Below are 20,884 nucleotides of genomic sequence, written 5' to 3' on the forward strand. Positions count from 1 at the left end.
ACAGGCATGAGTTATTGTATTCAAATTGTATTTTGTGAGGAGAAGGTGTTAGTTGCTTTCTTTTAAACATTAATCTTATTAAGGGCAACTGCTATCAAATTAGGTGTACAACAGCAACAGTCATGTGTGCAAATAAAAGCACCTAAAGTGTGCATGGACTGTGGGAAAACAGGAACAGAAGAGAATCGAAGCATTTGAGATTTGGTGCTACAGAAGAATGTTGAGAATTAGATGTACTGATAAGGTAAGGAATGAGGAGGCCCTGAGCAGATCTGAGAGGAAAGGGCATGTGGAAAACACTGTCAAGGAGAAGGGACAGGGTGATAAGACATAAGTTAAGACATCAGGGAATGACTTACATGGTAGCAGAGGGAGCTGTAGAGGGCAAAAACTATAAAGGAAGCCTGAGACTGGAATACACCCTGCAAATAACAGAGGGGTAGGTTGCAAGTGCTACTCTGGGATGCATCCTATCGTCTCTGTGGCTGGTGTTTTTATGACTTTCCAACTACTGTTTTTTCAGTTTAAAATAGTGCGTAGACTTGAAATGATAAGAAAATTATTTTTTATTATTATTTATTTATCTATGGTTTTGAGCAGCAACGACAATACAGTCAGCAATAGTTACAAAAGTGTCATATTAACGTAATTGCAATTTCCACACAAGAACAATAAAAATAATTTGAGAGACCAAAATAAGTTTATAACGTAAAATAAAAACACTAAGAGGCGTACACCAGAGATCCAGCAGTAGTTAAAACAATACCAAGTTAACATTAATTCAGTTCTAACAGTAAAATAATGACAACCCTATGAAGTACAAAGAGAAGCTCGTTATGTAAATTAGAAAACACAAACTTACGACCCAGGGTTCGAACCGCGCTCCTTCTGGAGGAAGATGATATCCACAGCAACTTATAATTAAAATCTGGAGAAAGGCATCATTTACAAAAATATAAATGCTTTAAGCAAAGTAAAAAGACAAACGGACGTCCCTGTTTTCTAACCGGATTGGTTCTATGGGAGGACAAGATACGCATAGCTAATAGGCCAAAGCGAACATCGGCGTCTTTTAAATAGTTCGCGAGCAAATACCTATATACAGGGTGATCAAAATGTCAGTATAAATTTTAAAACTGAATAAATCAGGGAATAATGCAGATAGAGAGGTACAAATTGACACACATGCTTGGAATGACATGGGGGTTTATTTGAACCAAAAAAATACAGACGTTCAAAAAATGTCCGACAGATGACGCTTCATCTGATCAGAGTAGCAATAATTAGCATAACAAAGTAAGACAAAGCAAAGAGGATGTTCCTTACAGGAAATGTTCAATATGTCCACCATCATTCCGCAACAATAGCTGTAGTCGAGGAATAATGTTGTGAACAGCAGTGTAAAGCATGTCCGGAGTTATGGTGAGGCACTGGCGTCGGATGTTGTCTTTCAGCATCCCTAGAGATGTCGGTCGATCACGATACATTTGCGACTTAGGGTAACCCGAAAGCCAATAATCACACGGACTGATGTCTGGGGACCTGGGAGGCCAAGCATAACGAAAGTGGCGGCTGAGCACATGATCATCACCAAACGACGCGCGCAAGAGATCTTTCACGCGTCTAGCAATACTTAGTATTTTTTGGTTCTAATAAAACCCCATGCCATTCCAAGCATGTTTGTTAATTTTTACCTCTCTATCTACATTATTCCGTGGTTTATTAAGTTTTCAAATTTATACTGACTTTTTGATCACCCAGTATATATCGAACCGTAGATGTAAAGGAGTTACAGTTGTAGGGTGGAGATAGCCCCTCGAAACCAGTTTTTTTGTACAAGACCACCTGTGCGGCCAAGTACTTTGTACACGACACCGCCAGGCCACGCCACCGCCGTTGTCCTGATCACAGTGTCGAGAAGCGATTATGTTCAAATGTATAGGTGGGCGGGGTAACATCTGTATCCAGAGTTACGCGGGTGAGAGAGGTCACATGACGTCTTCCAAGCATCGAGGAGGTGAACCACAGCTGAGTAGACACGTTTGTTTGTGTGGCTGGCAGGTGGCTGCCTTTGTAATGCTGGGATGTGTGCCATTCACAGCGTTCTTGGCCGTCGGACACGAAATGTATACCAATTTGCATTCGGAATGCAACGATGCTGCTTGTCCACTTTATCTTTTTTGAACAAGTGTGCAGGCGCCATAGTATTTCTAAAGCACAACGTAAATCTAATTTAAGACGAGTAGAATTGTCGTCGAACTTCGTGGCGTCTGACAAGGCGGCTGCCTTGCTCCAGTGGAATCCGGTGCAGCCTTCATTTTCCTCTTCCCCCTCATTCCGCAGCTTCACTCGCCGCTGCGCTCGGAGTGGTAGGCAGGAGTGCAGACGAGGTGATGTTCGACCAGGCCTGATTCAGTGTGAGCAGAGCTGTAAAAATGCCGTAAGCCAGCGTGGACTATCTAAGTAAACGTAGGCTACAGTAGTTTTCCTAGTAGCTTTGGTCAGTTAAGCTCGTACCTGCATTACCTGTACATTAAGTGTGTTGCATATCTATCAGGAGTTACATCATGACAATCACTTTCTTCACATATGCGAGCAGTGTCTTACTGAACTCCCCAAGTAACCGGAAGCGGTGAACCATCTAGAAACCGAGATACAATATATAAAGGGCTGTGTAACCTGTGGAACGGTTTTGTTCTATAAAGTTATCCTCCTGTTTGCTGCTTAAAACTTAACAGTATTTATAGCAAAACTGAAATTGTCAACGTTTAATTCAGGTTTTGTTCGAAAATTGTTGATTTTGTAATGTGAAACATAGGGATATTGTAGTAGGAGAAAAAGGAAACAATACAGATTTATCATATAGCACTAGAGAGCGTTATTTCCTCAAAAAGTAAAAGTAAAATAAAGAATCACAAAATGAAAATATATCAGACAAGGCCTCAGTACTTCCTCAAGATTATATAAAACATAATAAAATTTCTTGGGCTTCCAGCCCCGTCAAGTTGTTTAAAATCCACGAGCTTTCGGCTGAGTACTCCTCGCCCATTGTCAAGTGGTGACTGTCTTCTGGTTGCTGCTATCCTCCTCATATAGCCGCGCTGCCTGCCCTAACGTCATTGGTACCCGCTCCGGCACCATATATGGTAATGTTAGCGTTGTGCGGCCGCCGCGCTCGCTTCAAACTTCCGATGGCCGGGTCTCACGCTGAGCTTAGCTGTAGGCCGCCCTCTTTATTGAGCGTGTTGTCACAAATTTTTATTGCTATCTCTTCTTTTATTACGCTATCCCAAAAACTGTTAGTCCGTTTGATAATAGATGTCTCGTCGATTGCAATACAATGACCGTTTTCTAATACATGCTCTGCTACCGCTGATTTCTGTGGGTACCGTAGACGAAAACGTCTCTCGTGTTCTACACAGCGGTGTTCAATGGTACGCACAGTCTGTCCAATGTAGAACTGTCCACACCCACATGGTATTTTATATACTCCTGGCGTTCTGAGGCCTACGTCGTCTTTCAAAGGCCTCAAGAGTTGTCGAATTTTTTCTGGTGCTCTCAAGACCGAATCAATTTTATGCCTCTTTAGGACCCGGCTTATCTTCCCTGTTTTTGAGCCTCAGAACGGCAAGGACGCAGACTTTTTCGAGTCTTCCTCGGAGTCTTTCAGCTTACGTATTTTCGGAAAGATAGCTTGTGAAATTGGTCATTGTTGTAGCCGTTTTCCTTGAATACTTTCCGTAAGTGGCTCAGTTCCTTCGGCAAGTTTTCAGAATCTGAGACGGTTTCGGCTCGATGCACTAAGGTCCTCAGAACGGAAAAGTTTCTGCGGCGGATGGTGATAGCTGTTAGCGTGCAGATATTGGTCTGTGTGGGTGGCTTTCCGGCAAACGCTGTGGCTGAGACACACATTTGCTTTGTGGTGGACGAGGACATCAAGGAACGGCAAGGCACCATCTGTCTCTATCTCCATCGTGAACTTGATGTAGTCATGGGTGTTGTTGATGTGGTCCAAGAGTTCTCCCAGCTTTTAACGTCCATGAAGCCAGACAACGAATGTGTCGTCGACGTAACGATAAAAACAAGTAGCGTTGTCAGGAGCCGTGTTCAGAGCGATGTTTTCAAAGAACGTCCCCTTTGAAGAATTTATACAAGACTGTGCTTAAACTGACACACAATATTTTGTTAGCGCAACGCAATCTGACTTTCAAAATTCCTTACAAAAGAATGGCCCTGACTAACATTAAACTATACCTTTCACAAATCACTTACCTCACAAAAATCTTCGCTGCTCAAACTACTGCAATACAGCGAGCGCCACTACTGCCAGCTAAATAAAAGATTCAAACTATGGAAGGCACTAACTACTGATAGGGATAGTTAGCAAATGAAAGATACTAATAGAGAACAAACAATGTATTTACCTTGATATCATCAAAAGTCATAATAAATATAGCAGTTCATCACAAATTACAAAACTCCGCCATCTCTCTCCCCACATCCACCACTGCTGGCGGCTCACCTCCAACTGCGCAACGCTCCGCGCTGTTCACATCCAGCTGCCTAACACTGCAATGGCGAGTATTACAACAATGCAATGCAGCCACAGACTGCACACAGCACAGCCAGTGATTTTCATACAGAGGTGGCGTTACCAATAAAAAAACCTAAACAGCCTACTTACATAGCCCCCATGCTCCCCACAAAAATTTTTACAAATTGGATTGGGCAGTGGCCAATACAGATTTGAAAAAAATTTTTCATAATTACAATAACAAAGAAATCAAATGCACACACTTATTGATACAATGTTGGTCAAAAGCTAAAATTTTGTCACAGTCCATAAAGACAGTCCTGATCATTCATCATAATAGTAATTACAGTTTTTTTCCCACAAAGTCTCATTAGTAAAAGAAATTGCACACAGAAGTAGTAGATTTCCATGCAGTCTTGAGTGTTGTCCTTCCAACGGAAAGACAGTGCTGACTCTTGACATGCTGACAGGTAATGGGCCACAACAGAGCAAACCCACCGCAGAGTCATTCGAAGTTTTGAAGAATATTGGTAGGTAGGTCATCACAGAGCCGACCCACTGTAGTCCTGGTAGAGATTACGGTATTGGTGGGCCACCAAAAATGCAGACCCACTGTAGTCCTTGTAGAGATGGCTAGCAGCCATCCGTTGCGACTGTGCAGGTGCACAATCACCATCGAAGATTCTTGCGGAGAATATAGCAAGTCCATAACCACCACTTGTGCACTCATAAAGTTTTTGGAATTGTCCTTAGAAACAGCAATGCTGTTATCCAGTCCCTTGCTGAATTATTAACACACATGCAAACAGTAACAGTCCCTACTTCTCACATATTGTCCATATACTATGACCAACAGAAACGTGTGCAGTGAAATGTAACTAACAAGTTAATAATATCATGAACTGGTGACAATTACAATTTAATAACATAAGAATACAATTACAAAGGTACAAATACATCATTAAAGAACATAATAGTACAGATAACATTTGTAGTAATATGGGCTTTACAAAAGAATCGAAATGACATATACATCAGTGTTACAGGAATTATGACATAAGTAAATACATAAAAGATCAGAGTAACTTTCGAAACATCAACTTCACACATGAGCATTAAAACAAAACAGAATAAATAATGTCTAAACATCTTTACAAGGTAAATAACATATTATTAATGCCAATTATATTCGAGGATAACAGTATTCCTCATCATAGTGAATTTAGCTTAATATTAAAAGAAGAAAAAATTCTATGAAACTACACAGAGACAGGAAGAAAACAAATACACAAGGGTACACAAACACATAGTGGGATAACACCAATAGGAAAGGACAGGGTTCGTTTTCAGTGTGACATGTGGTACTGCAGTCCAACCCAAAACTTCATATATCTTTCCTCTTATTTCATCCTTTGTTTCCACCAAAAAAAATTCTATCTAAGTATGCTTTCTGTATTTATATGTTCACACATTTCTTACCTCAACATTTATTTCCAAGAAAATCCTACCTAAACCTGTTTTGTGTACCTTTTTTTCGTATAACTTCTCAATGCATTTCTTCCAATTCATCGAAACTCATTCTCTTAGAGGCTACCCCCTCTTAAACTAACTTAAATCTACTGAGCTCAGGTGCTAAACTAAGGGACGAGGCAATGCAGCAGCACAAAATAAGAAACAGCAATGACCAAAAAAATGGAAAATTGCAAAGCAAGCTACAGTAAATCTAAATTAACAGAAAAAATGCAAAATTACAACTAATATGAGCCAATGTGCAGCAACAAGAAAAGCTTAACAGAGTAATACAAAGTTAAATTTAGCAGCACTATGCCTGGCAAACAGCAGTAACTTATACCTAAACATGACATAGCTCAAGCAGAAAAAATAGTACACTAAAGATAACAATGCAGATAAGGGAAATGTATAATGACATCTTAATGTCTAAGTAATTAAAGTGGTGCACCACAAATTATTCTACAAAAGCAATTATCAAGTACTTGAAAAGAAAATTACAGATGCAGTTACTGTTATTAGTCCCTTCTTATTGTTCTTTCCTTTCCAAGTGTTCCTTTTTTGAAGAATGTGGATCACAAAATTATTATTTAATAGATCTGTTGACAGAAAGTGTTCACGTTACCAAATGCATCTAAGTTTATTTTATAAAACTAATGCTGTAACACAGCTGGAAAACAGGTATCAAATGAAATAAGCAATTACGCAAACCAAAGCATACAAATATCATTCAATAGTCATGTGACATTTCATAAGTCAGTAGCTCTCAACTCTCGTAGAAAGACACTTGTCATTATCAGGTTTGCAGATGTAAGAATATTTCCCATCAGTTTATAAGCATTTCAGTAAGTAGCAGAAAGTAGGCGCTCCACAATATAATCATATGTTTCCAAGTAATGAGCGTGTCTTATTTGCGATGCTTTCCACAAAGGAATGTCAATAGCGAGGTTAATGGTCTCTCTCTTTTTTTTTCTCCACCTGCACCTCTGAAAGGCACTAATGGCTTTTTTCCAGGTGTCTGTCGCGCAGCTGGGTGCCCACGATGCATTACGTGCAGGTGGTCACTTAACTTTCTTACGGAAATATTTACGACAGCAGTTTCCGCTACAGTGACAGTCTCACATAAAAATATTTCACAGGTCAACAATTAGCGTTGCAAATCTGTAGAAACAAAATCCTATAAATATAAGTGTCCAAATAAAATATTCGTCAGCATTGTGATACAGTCACGTATTTACGCACATTTCATAACTCTTAAAGTACGAGTCTTGGTTTCCAACATACTTCTTATTCCTCATATACGGTAGCATCATCTTATTGATCATAAACATATCTCAACAGCATAGTACACATCGTCGTCGTAATAATAACATCATAACACCTCAGTCAAATCTCAAAAACGTCGTAGCTTTCTGCAATAATGTCAAAACCTAAAAAAATTCTCTGCTCATGTCAAAAGTGTCATCTGCCTCAAACGTACTTTAAAAATCATGATCCCATACCAAATACACCACTCAAAACTCTCATAGTATCACAATGGTTCCGAAAAAATATGAACAGTTCACACAGTACAGACAAAATACAGTTTCATAAGTGTGAAGTTACCCAACTGTGTATTGCGTAAACATGTGTCACTGATGTAGTAAAAAAATGTTTATCTCTCAGTTAAATGATCAGATAGCTGTGTAATTTGTGTGTTAGAGAAACATGGTACCGATGTGTAAAGTTGTAGAAGCAAATACCATATTAGCTAGGGTTCCTTGTGGTTGCCACACACATGGTACACAAAGTAAGCGTGTACCCCCCTGAGGATTAATGTAATTATACCCTCAGGTGTTACAGGTTACACCAATGGAATGAAATATATCACGGAAAACTTTCTTTGTAATTCAAAAATCTGTAAAAATAAATGTTTTAAGTATAAAATTAATCACTCAAATATGTGTACTGTAGCGCTAAACTGTGCGTCTTGTAACATAATCTCTGTGGAAGTGTCGTAGTTATCGTCCTCCGAAAGCTAAGTTCTGCAGAAGTCAATGTACTTACCTCATGATAAACAAAAGTGAAATGCTTTGTGTATAGATATCGTAGTTATTACGCTTATTGCCATGATGCGGAAAGTACTGTGCTGTAACGTATTGTTGTGCTACGGAAAAGGCAGTCTCATTGTAGCTATACCACAAAAGTTACTACTAAAACCTGTTTTACTTTCCAGAATAATTCAGAAAAACTGTGCAGATATAAAACAGAAACACTACAAAAGCAACATTGTAAATTGTCACTCATTAGTAGCGTCGTGATAAAATCGTGTAACTGTCACATAAACTAACACTGTGTCATCTGGTATCTCACAGAAAGTACTTTAAATCCAGAATATATTTTCAAGTCAACCAAAATGTTGCATTAAAATCTCATTAGCAGTACTGGTAAATGTTCTAAATATGTAAGCCTTATAGTCGTTCCATAATCGTGCAACTAACAAGCAAGAATGTACACACACAATAACACTGTGACGTCTGTTCACTATAACAATGCATTCGTCATTTCTGTTTAAATAAGTTCTCTTGATTCTTGATTGGATATTTAACTTCAAACATTGTTGTATGTTAACAGATTCTAAGTCTGACAAAGCATATTAGTAATGTGAAGCGAAAAATTTTATGACAAAGACTAAGTTAAAAAAGCAGATTATCTTTCAATAAACGGTTTTACATGTGAAATGTGGTGTAAACCTTTACTCTTCCTAGTACGCAGAGTTTCAACTTCAACGCAATTATCATGTGGTATACGTCGGATTCTGTAAGGTCCATTGTAAACTAGAAAGAATTTGTGACTCAAGTGTTTCTTCTTATGTGACAATGAATGAGCTTTAATGAGAACTTTCTGACCAATATATAATTTCTTTGCATTTGCTTTACCGTGTAGTTTTCTCCTTTTGTCTGCTGCAGATTTTATATTTTTAAGAGCCAAATCAATTATGTCTTTGTGTCGATGTTTACGTGTATTCGGGAAAGGTACAAGCTCTCTGATTCTGTTCAGTGGTTCTTCATTCTTCAGTACAAGAGTAGGTGGTAAAGCAGTGGAGTCGTGAGGCATTTCATTCAGCACGTTTTGAAATAAGTGTAAATATCTGTCCCAATCCTGATGCTTTCTGTGACAATAAAGTCTGCAAAGCTTATTGATTTCTTTCATAATCCGTTCGGAGGGGTTACAATGTGGTGAGTACAATGAAATAAAAACAGGTTTGATTTTATGGTTGCGAAGCATGCGTGACCAAACAGCAGATCTGAATTGAGGTCCGTTATCTGAAATGACTTTACTAACGTGTCCAACTTCACGTAAGAAATTTTTAACAAAGGCGTTGGATACAGACCGTCCAGTGGCTTTACGTAACGGTGTGAAAGAAACAAATTTTGAAGTAAATTCAACAGCGACTAGAATGTACGAAAATCCATTAGATGTTCTGACAAGCGGTCCCAAGAGATCAACAGCAGCAAATTCTTTTAATTTAGAAGGAGTGATAGGAAACAACGGAGCACGATGTGAGACAGTAGATGGTTTCGCCTTTTGACAAAGTTTACAAATAGACAAGACTCTTTGAATTCGCTTTTCCATATTGTTAAAATAACAAGTCGTTCGAAGAATATGATAACATTTTCGTGGGCCAAAATGTGCGTAGCTGAAATGAATGTACCAAATGAGCTTATTAACAAAATCGTCTGGAATGCAAAGTACCCATAGCTTGTCATCAACAGTGCAGCGTCTGAAGAGTATGTTGTTTCTAACCAGGTAATAATGCCGAATCTGTGTGTGTGTCTTTTCATGCCATTTGCTCTTGATGTCTTTCCAAATCGGATCTTTATCTTGTTCATGAGCAATGTCCTTTAAAGATGTGGTGATGAAGTTTTCAAAGGCGACTTTCTGAATGTAAAGAATACTGAAATTTTTCTCAATGTTGCCTTCTGTGTTACTTTTCTCAAGCCCAGCCGGTGCGCGTGACAGTGCGTCCGCAACAATGTTCTCCTTACCGGGAATGTAGACTATTGTGAAGCGGAATTCTTACAGAAACAATGCCCAACGTTTTAACCTGTCATGATTTAATTTTGAAGACATAAGAAATTGTAATGCACGATGATCACTGTATACTTTTACGTGCTTACCAGAAAGAAAGAAACGGAATTTGTTAAATGCCCAAACGATAGCTAAAGCTTCTAATTCAGTAACGGAATAATTTTTTTCAGATTTTGTTAGCACTCCGCTAGCAAAAGCAATGGTTTTCTGAACAGTAGTGTCATTTTCTGTGGCTTCTTGAAATAAATGGGCACCAAGACCGACTTTAGAAGAATCCGTGCTAAGGCAGAAATCTTGTGACAGATCTGGATGAGCTAAGATTGGCGCGTGAAGTAACGCTTCTTTCAAAGAATTGAGTTCCAACTGTGCTTGTTCGTCCCAGTTCCAAATAGTATTTTTTCCAGTGAGAGAACAAAGTTTTGGTGTAACAAGAATTTGCATATTCAGAAAACGACGGTAAAAATTTACGAGACCTAGAAAACTGCGGACTTGTCTTTTTGTGGATGGAACTGGAATGGCTCTGATTGCTTCTAACTTTTCAGGATCCGGCTGAATGCCTTCAGAAGAAATAATATGTCCCAAAAACCTCACCTTTGACCTACCGAATTCAGACTTTTCCAAGTTAACTGTAATTCCAGATTCTGCAAAAATACGTAACAAACTGTTGAGGATGCGATTATGTAGTTCCCATGAAGCTTCTGCTATTAGAATATCGTCCACATATAAGGTGATGTGACGTTTTAAGAACTCAGGTAATATGGAATTTAGCCAGCGAATGAATGCTGCTGAAGAAATGTTCAAACCAAAGGGAAGTTTCCGAAACTGATAACAAACGCCGAAACAAAGGAAAGCTGTGTATTTTCTACATTCTGGATGAAGTTCGATCTGATAAAAGCTGGATCTGAGATCAATGGAAGACAACACTTTTACACCATTAAAATTTTGAAGAAGTTCTTCTAACGTTTGCGGCCTGTCTGTTTCAGGAATAATGATCGTATTGATTTGTCTCGAATCTGACACAAGCCTGATCGATCCATTTTTCTTCTCAACAACATGTAATGGATTGTTGTATGAGCTTACTGCAGGCTCAATAATGCCCTCGTCGAGCATAGATTGTATTTCTGTTCTAACACGGTCCCTATAATGTGCTGGAATTACATATGGTCTAACACAAAATTTAGTATGCTCACGAACACGAAATTGGTATTGAAATCCCTTGATTGTTCCTGTTTTATGAGTAAAAACTGTGGAATGTGCTTGTAAAATCTCAAAAAGGTCCTGCCTATCAGTGTCATTACAATTCTCAATTGTCTGAATTTTATTCTGAATTAACTTATTAGTGTCAAATATGCCGTCGACATCATCCCTGTCAGTACTTGCAGAGTGATTGTTAGGGTCTAGTTCCGTAGAAAATTCCGAACTGTTATCTAACAGAAGGTAAAGCCGATTAATTTCTTCGTCATGATTTGAGAGCCAATCTTCAAATTTCAAAGCTACTGACTTACCTTCTTTTTCTAAACTTATTTCAGCATCGTGAAAGTTTAAGATTGTTTTGTATTCATTCAAAAAGTCTACTCCCAATATAATTTCCGTCGACAATAATGGAACAATAAGAAAGCTCATAGAGAAGCTGTGGCTTTGACAAAAGAATTCTAAGTTGGTTTGTTGGCGTACATCTACACTTTTTCCAAAGATTGCACCTTGTAATTTAATCTTACGTAACGGAAGTGTGGGACAATCGTTCGATTTGTTGCATTTGCGAAAGGCTGTTTCACTAATTACTGAAATGGGACTGCCAGAGTCAAGTACTGCCGTGAATTTTACATCATTTACTGTAATGTGAATCACAGGATATGCAATGTTGTTATGTTTTATGTCGTGTTCCTGGAGTAAGATGTCCCTAATGTCTTCCATTTTTACGTAATTACTAGCTACGGCAGCTGCGTCGTTAGTGTCATAAGAACGTTTTGTGGCTGCCAGCGGTGTGAGTCATTGCCTATTGTCTCTTTGTTGGCGAGCGTCATTATTGGGATTTGGAGACCTAACTTTAACAAATTCACCGTGACGAGAGGGCCCTGCCCTGTTTAAATCCCGCCAGTTCTGATGCAATTCAGGTCTGTCGTTACGATCACATCGTCTGTCGTCATGTCGATAGTTCCTGTAGTTTCTTTCTTGTCGGTTAAGTGGTGGAGAATTTCTCCCTGAATTGTAACTGCGCGCTGGACCGTTGCGTCTAAAGTTATTCTGTCTCCCTTGATAATAATTATTTTGGTTCCCAAATTGTCTGTTTCTCTGATTGTCTCTGTGATAGTCACTACCGCGGAGAGGTGATCTTTCCCTGTAATTATTACTACTCTGCCAACGGTTGTCATACGGGTGGTGTCTGTTTTGGTCACGATATGTGTTGTGAGAATAGCCTTGTCGTGTCCAGTTATTATTTCTTTCATCGTGGAATTGTGACAGATGTGACCTGTAATTGTTGTGCTCCTGTTTCCGTGTTCCCCGATTGTCAGTGTCAATTTCCAATTCTTGTAACAGACCCTGAAAAGCTTCAATGTCATCTTTGCAACGTCCTGCTAAAATAATATGTCGTAAATGTTCAGGCAATTTGATTAAGGAAATGCGGATGAGTTCTGAGGGGCTGTATGGGTTTGAAAGATATTGATTCTTATGCAACATAACTTCAAAATATTTCACAAGACTGGAAAATTCAGATTGTTCAAAGTGTTTCATCATCATGATGCTATGTTTTACTTGGTCTTGTGTAGCTTGAGACCAATATGCTGAGAGGAAGGCATGGTAAAATTCTCCTTCACTGTGACAATCGTGAATGACCGATCGCATTCTTACAGCTGGTTCATTCTCTAAATAGCCACACATAAATTCTAATCTGTGTTCTAACGACCAGTTGGGAGGAAAACAATGAGAGAATTGATGGAGCCATGCTTGTGGATGAATGTCGTTGCCAGAATTCTTAAATGTTTTGAATTTACGTGTAGTAATGAACAGCTTATAGTCAAAATCATCGTGTCGGCGAGTCGCATGTCGGTCATTGTTACGTCGTGTCGGCGGTTCAATCTCAAAATTCGGTGCACATTGCCAATTTCTTTCATAATTTCCGAAGTGTCCTGTGTTATTATTTTGTGGTTGTTCCGTATTTCTAAGTCCCTCTTCCCGTATTGGAGCGCGAGTGGCCTCTGAAACACGTAATTCTTGTACTACTTGTGCCAACTGATCTTGCACTTCCCGGATTTCTCTTTTGTACTGTGTATTAATTTGATTCTGATTTTGTTTGAATTTCCTAATTTGTTCGTACTCTTCTGTGTCATTAAAGACTACCGGTCTTGCGTCAGTCAGATTATCATCTACCTCCATAGATAAATTAGTGAACTGATCCAAAAGTTCGGCTACTTTCTCCGATAGTGTACTTATTTCTTCAGTGTGTTTTTCTGAACCAAGTTTCAGAGCATCTACTGTGTCCTTAAAGTTTTCCTGAGTTTTTGCAAGTTGCGTAACTGAATCGGTAGATGCAACTGAGTCAAATTTAGCTTGCAAGGTCTCATGATTTTCATGAACAATAACTTGCAGTTCTTTTATGGCTGCTTCGTGATTCTGTAATGCATTTTCATGCCGCGAAAAAATAGGTTGAAAATGCTCACAAATTTGAGTTTTTACGTCATTACAGACTTTTTGACATTTCGATTCAATGTTATGTAACTCAGTAGTTAAATCTTCACGCGTTTGTTCAAGAGTTTGTTCCAATGAGTCTAACTTTTGAAGCTGTTGCTGTGTTTGTCTCTGATTTTGTTCCAGTTTGTCTAACTGTTGCTGTGTTTGTCTCTGATTTTGTTCCATTGTGTCTAACTTTTTAAAGTTTTGTTCCACTGTGTCTAACTTTTTAAGATTTTGTCCCATTTGTCTCTGATTTTGTTCCATTTGTTGCATTAATTGCAATAATAATGTATTAGTGTCTGAAATCTGTTTCTCTATGCTTTTTTGCAGTGCATTTGCACCGGCAACATTCACATTTTGACAAGCAGAAAATGTGTCTTGACTTATTTGAGAAAACGGTGATGACCCAAAACCTGAATCTACAGTATTTGCGAAATTGTGTCCTGTCATTTCGGATTCCTGAGGCGAGCTGTTGCCGACCGATCGATCGATAATGCTTCCCTCTTCACTAATTGTTTCACTGTCCACGCCCTTGTTTGACGCCCGCTCCATTTCCCTGTGCACAGTTACCAAATTACTATGTTGAACATTAGTAAATTCATTACTCGGCGGCGCTGATAAGCTACGCTCGTCGTCACTATTATTTCTCAGTTTAGTTTGGAGCCTAGTGTTACGTTTTTCACACGCCATAATTGTCACAATATTTCACACGATAACACAGAAAAGCACAATTTGAAGTGCAAAAATAGGAGAACACATTAACATAGCACTGAAAATAATATCTAGTTAATTGCAAGCGTAGCTGCGAAATACTTGGTGCAAATCTGCATGCATGCCACAACTGTTTTACTGTACAACAATGAAAGGCTACAACTACAAAGGAGATTTTCTCTACAATTACGCACTAGCAATAAATAAAATCTACACTAATTACACAAACTACAAAAAAAATCAGAAGATTCCAGTGAGGCATCCTCGGCTAAGGGTCGACATATGAAACGTCCCCTTTGAAGAATTTATACAAGACTGTGCTTAAACTGACACACAATATTTTGTTAGCGCAACGCAATCTGACTTTCAAAATTCCTTACAAAAGAATGGCCCTGACTAACATTAAACTATACCTTTCACAAATCACTTACCTCACAAAAATCTTCGCTGCTCAAGCTACTGCAATACAGCGAGCGCCACTACTGCCAGCTAAATAAAAGATTCAAACTATGGAAGGCACTAACTACTGATAGGGATAGTTAGCAAATGAAAGATATTAATAGAGAACAAACAATGTATTTACCTTGATATCATCAAAAGTCATAATATATATAGCAGTTCATCACAAATTACAAAACTCCGCCATCTCTCTCCCCACATCCACCACTGCTGGCGGCTCACCTCCAACTGCGCAACGCTACGCGCTGTTCACATCCAGCTGCCTAACACTACAATGGCGAGTATTACAACAATGCAATGCAGCCACAGACTGCACACAGCACAGCCAGTGATTTTCATACAGAGGTGGCGTTACCAATAAAAAAACCTAAACAGCCTACTTACAAAGTGCTCTGTAAACAGATTGGTTACAAATGGAGCTAATGTGATTCCCATCGCAACGCCGTCCGTCTGGTTGAAATATGGGACTTAACATCTATGGTCATCAGTCCCCTAGAACTTAGAACTACTTAAACCTAACTAACCTAAGGACATCACACAACACCCAGTCATCACGAGGCAGAGAAAATCCCCTACCCCGGAAATATTCTCCATCATACAATAAATACGATGACGTCAGAGTATGCTTGAATAAATCCACAACAAATCAAATATCTGGGACAGCAGATCTATAGAGTCTTTAATAGGAATGCGCGTGACCAATGACACTACATCAAAGCTGACCATAATATCCCCTTCTCCAAGACGCAGGCATTTAGTTCGAGTGATGAAGTCGACTGTATACTTGATGTGGTGCTCACAGTGACCAAAGTACGGGGAAAGGAGGTTGGCCAGATGTTTCGCGAGTCTAAGTCGGCGATGCAATGGTGCTCACGATAGGACGTAGAGGAGTGTTCTACTTGTGAACCTTTGGAAGGCCATACAACGTAGTTGGTCGAGGTGCCCGAGGGTGGAGATTTTTGACGGAGCTCTCCTCCAGCGAAGACATCTTGAGAAGCTCCTACGTCTTCCTCATTATTCTTGAAGCTGGGTCCTTTGACAGTTTTTAATATGTCTCCTCCTCCAACATCAACCGAATCTTCGCGTTATAGTAGGCTCGTTTCATAATGACGGCTGGAAGCCCGAGAAACTTTTATTAGTACATATCGCCGTGAAACTATGCACTCCTATATTGCAAGGTGTACAACTTCGCTTCCGCAGTTTTTCCCCTACATTTGAGGCTTTAATGAAACAATTTGGTTACGCATGTATCATTCGAAGGCCGGCCGGTGTGGCTGAGCGGTTCTAGGCGCTTCAGTCTGGAACCGCGCCACCGCAACGGTCACAGGTTCGAATCCTGCCTCGGGCATGTAATGTCCTTAGGTTAGTTAGGTTTAAGTGGTTCGAAGGTCTAGGGGACCGATTACCTCAGATGTCAAGTCCCATAGTGCTCAGAGTCATTTGAACCATTTATCATTCAAAGTATTTTCCATCGCTGGCGGCTACTTTCTCCCGTCTTTTGGGCAGTGTACGAATCCCGCGTCGAAAAAATTTTTAATCTTTGAAACGATCCACGAATCGATCCAATTTGTGACTTTTTCATGAGATCTGAAGTGTTGGTCAGCCAGCCCACGCGCCATTGATCAAAACAGGTGATAGTCAGAGGGAGAAATGTCTGCAGAATACGGCGGGTGCGGTAGCACTACCCATTTTAACGTTTCCAAGTACGTTTTGACCTCTTTTGTAACGTGGGGTCCAGCGTTGTCGTTTTACAACATCACTTTATCGTGCCTCTCGCTGTATTGCGGCCTTTCGACTTTTAATGCTCTGTTCAAACGCATTAATTGCGTTCGATAACGAGCACCTATGACTGTTTCACTTGGTTTAAAACCTCATAGTACACGACGCCAAACTCGTCCCACCAAATGCAGAACATCATCTTGGAGCCGTGATATTCTGTTGGCCGTCGACGTGGAAGCATGGCCGGGATATCTCTATGATTTTTTGAGTTTAGGGTTATCGTAATAAACCAAATTTTCGTCCCCCGTGACAATGCGATGCAGAAATCCCTTCCGTTTTTGCCTCTGAAGCAACTGTTCACAAACACACAAATACCGTTCAACGTCTCTTGGTTTCAGCGCACTCGGGACCCAAGTTCCTTCTTTATGAATCTTTCCCATAGCCTTGAGACATTTTGAAATGGTTTGCTGTGTCACTCCCACTAATCGTGCCAGTTCTTCTTGAGTTTGACTCGAGTCTTCACTCAGAAATGTCTCCAATTCTGCATCTTCGAAAACATTCTCTCTTCCACCACTATGCCGGTCTACGACGTCAAAATCACTGTTCTCAAAGCGTTGAAACCACTCACGACACGTTCTTTCACTAATAGTGTCCTTACCATGCGTACCTGAGAACATTCGACGAGACTCAACAAATGACGAGAATTACGCTCGCAGACTGACATTTTCAATCAAGAACAACTTTAAGATGCAGACACAAATCGACTAATGTTGAATGAGGTTATGTTGACCGAGGTCCAATCTGCGTTGTCGGCAAACGGCGGAAGCAAACTTGTACACATTGTATATAAAACATGTTTCTTTTCTTCATAAACAAATTTCAGGTAATCAGTAATAACGGGAAACTCTTACATTTGATCATGATGAAGAACGTTCACTTGAGTACAAAATAATTATCATATATACACTACTGGCCATTAAACTTGCTACACCAAGAAGAAATGCAGATGATAAACGGGTATTCGTTGGACAAATATATTACACTAGAACTGACATTTGATTACATTTTCACGCAATTTGGGTGCATAGATCCTGAGAAATCTGTACCCACAACAACCAACTCCGGCCGTAATAACGGCCTTCATACGCCTGGGCATTGAGTCAAACAGAGCTTGGATGGCGTGTACAGGTACAACTGCCCATGGAGCTTCAACACAATACCACAGTTCATCAAGAGTGATGACTGCCGTATTGTGACGAGCCAGTTGCTCGGCCACCATTGACCAGACGTTTTCAATTGGTGAGAGATCTGGAGCATGTGCTGGCCAGGGCAGCAGTCGAACATTTACTGCATCCAGAAAAGCCCGTACACGACCTGCAACATGCGGTCGTGCATTATCCTGCTGAAATGTGGGTTTTCGCAGGGACTGAATGAAGGGTAGAGCTACAGGTCGTAACACATCTGAAATGTAACGTTCATTGTTCAAAGTGCCGTCAATGCGAACAAGAGGTGACCGAGACGTGTAACCAATGGCACCCCATACCACCACGCCGGGTGATACGCCAGTATGGCTGGCGATGACGAACAGACGCTTCCAATGTGTGTTCACCGCGATGTCGCCAAACACGGGTGCGACCATCGTGATGCTGTAAACAGAACCTGGATTTATAAGAAAAAATTACGTTTTGCCATTCGTGCACCCAGGCTCATCGTTGAGTACACCATCGCAGGCGCTTCTGTCTGCGATGCAACGTCAAGGGTAACCGCAGCCATGGTTTCCGAGCTGATAGTCCATGCTGCAGCAAACGTCGTCGTACTGTTCGTGCAGATGGTTGTGGTATTGCAAACGTCCCCATCTGTTGACTCAGGGATCGAGACGTGGATGCACGATCCGTTACAGCCATGCGGATAAGATGCCTGTCATCTCGACTGCTAGTGATAGGAGGCACGGCGTTCCGTATTACCCTCCTGAACCCACCGATTCCATATTCTGGTAACAGTTATTGGATCTCGACCAACACGATCAGCAATGTCGCGATACGATAAACAGCAATCGCGATAGGATACAATCAGGCGTTTATCAAAGACGTGATGGTAAGCATTCCTCCACCTTACACGAGGCATCACAACAACGTTTCACCAGGCAGTGCTGGTCAACTGCTGTTTGTGTATGAGGAATCGGTTGGAAAGTTTCCTCATGTCTGCACGTTGTAGGTGTCGCCGCCGGCGCCAGCCTTGTGCGAATACTCTGGAAAGCTAATCATTTGCACATCACAGCATCTTCTTCCTGTCGGTTATATTTCGCGTCTGTAGCACGTCATCTTGTTGGTGTAGCAATTTTAATGGCCATTAGTATACAAATTGTATGTGGATGTATACTGTTGTTGTATCAAAAGTAGATGCTTTGTTGACATAAAGGAACAGAAGTTACGCACTAAATTAATTTTTATTACGTATAAAATGAAATTTCTATTCTTTTAAAGATATAAAACAGGTAATGGATTGACACTGAATGATGAACGGTTCTAGTTATATGGAAAACAAACGACACAAACAAGAAAAAACAAAGAGAAGTAATCGGCTCCCAGGTTCTCACTCACACATTCATTTGTATCTTTCCCTAGTTATAGCACTGTTACTACCGGTCATTGTACCACTTGCTTCGTCATTTATGTACCGGACCAAAACTACTGAATCGTCGTTTTCGGTGAGCGCATCTCTTAAAGTGTGGCCGGCCAGTGTGGCCGAGCGGTTCTAGGCGCTACAGTCCGGAGCCGCGTGACCGCTACGGTCGCAGGTTCGAATCCTACCTCGGGCATGGATGTGTGTGATGTCCTTAGGTTAGTTAGGTTTAAGTAGTTCTAAGTTCTAGGGGACTGATGACCTCAGAAGTTAAGTCCCATAGTGCTCAGAGGCATTTGAACCATTTTTTTTCTTAAAGTGTGACTGATGTCGAGACGCAGACAGAGGAACTGAGCAGCGCCGTGTGTCGTGTGCTGTGTGTGCTGCAGGAGCGTGACGGTGCTGGCGAACGTGTCGCCGTGCAGCGAGTGCGCGGCCGCGCTGCGGCAGCTGTGCGGCCGGGTGCGGCTGTCGCTGCGCTTCGCGGCGGTGTTCGCCCACCACGGCGACAACCACCGCGCCGGCCTGCAGCAGCTGGCGGCCGCCGGCGCAGAGCTCGCCGTCTTCGGGCCCCGCGACTGGGCGCTCGTCGTCCACCGCCAGGTCCGTGCCTCGCTGCTGCCGCGTCTTCCCACCCACCTACTCTGTCTCAGCCTCCACTTTTCTCCCCCTTACTGTCCCTCCTACCTCCTTGTGGGTGCTATCAACTTACGTTACTAGTAGAGATGGACAAACTCGTTCTTCATTCGGAACTAGTTCACTGGTGATCGCTCTTTTTTGAGAATCCTTCATTTTCACTCGTTCACCGTTCATTTGTGCTTGGTACACGGTTCTTGTGAAAAATTGAAAATTAGTAGCGTAGGTGACTGAAGATGGAAGGCGCCAAGAGGCGGCACTTGTCTACACCCTGGAGTACAGAGTTTTTATTCATAACAGAAGTTTCAAACACGTAATTTTCGTGTTTGTGCAAAACCTCTCGTTTAGCCAACTGTAGCGTTATGTGATGGAAGTGAAACGTGGACGATAAATAGCTTAGACAAGAAGAGAATAGAAGCTTTCGAAACGTGGTGCTACAGAAGAATACTGAATATTAGACGGCTAGATCACATAACTAATGAGGAGGTATTGAACAGAATTGGGGAGAAGAGGAGCTTGTGGCGCAACTTGACTAGATGAAGGGATCGGTTGGTAGGACATGTTCTGAGACATCGAGGGATCACCAATTTACTATTGGAGGGCAGCGTGGAGGGTAAAAATCGTAGAGGGAGACCAAGAGATGAATACAGTAAGCAGATTCACAAGGATGTCAGCTGCAGTAGGTACTGGGAGATGAAGAAGCTTGCACAGGATAGAGTAGCATGGAGAGCTGCATCAAACCAATCTCAGGACTGAAGACCACAACAACAGCGTCATGTGGCTGATCGCAGTGAAATTATATGAGGTGGCGCCCGAAAAACTGGCCGCGAGTACAGATCGCTCGCCAATTACGCACGATTTGTTGACCGCTACGAACAGAATAAACATGTAATAGTTAGGCAGTGAACAAATAACAAATAAGCTAATGCAAACAACAACTTCAAAACAATA

At 40.9% G+C, this 20,884-nt stretch overlaps 1 protein-coding gene across 1 annotated transcript in view; it reads left to right on the plus strand.

Annotated features, from left to right (window-relative positions):
• The window catches only part of LOC124800375, a 108,266-nt gene that overhangs the window by 71,886 nt on the left and 15,496 nt on the right, over positions 1 to 20,884 (plus strand). The window contains exon 4 of the mRNA XM_047262991.1: positions 19,687 to 19,900. Within this exon, the coding sequence (XP_047118947.1) occupies positions 19,687 to 19,900 (214 nt within the window). The remainder of the gene's footprint in view (positions 1 to 19,686; positions 19,901 to 20,884) is intronic.

This window comes from Schistocerca piceifrons, chromosome 1 (assembly GCF_021461385.2).
Source record: "Schistocerca piceifrons isolate TAMUIC-IGC-003096 chromosome 1, iqSchPice1.1, whole genome shotgun sequence".
Taxonomy (NCBI): Eukaryota; Metazoa; Arthropoda; class Insecta; order Orthoptera; family Acrididae; genus Schistocerca; species Schistocerca piceifrons.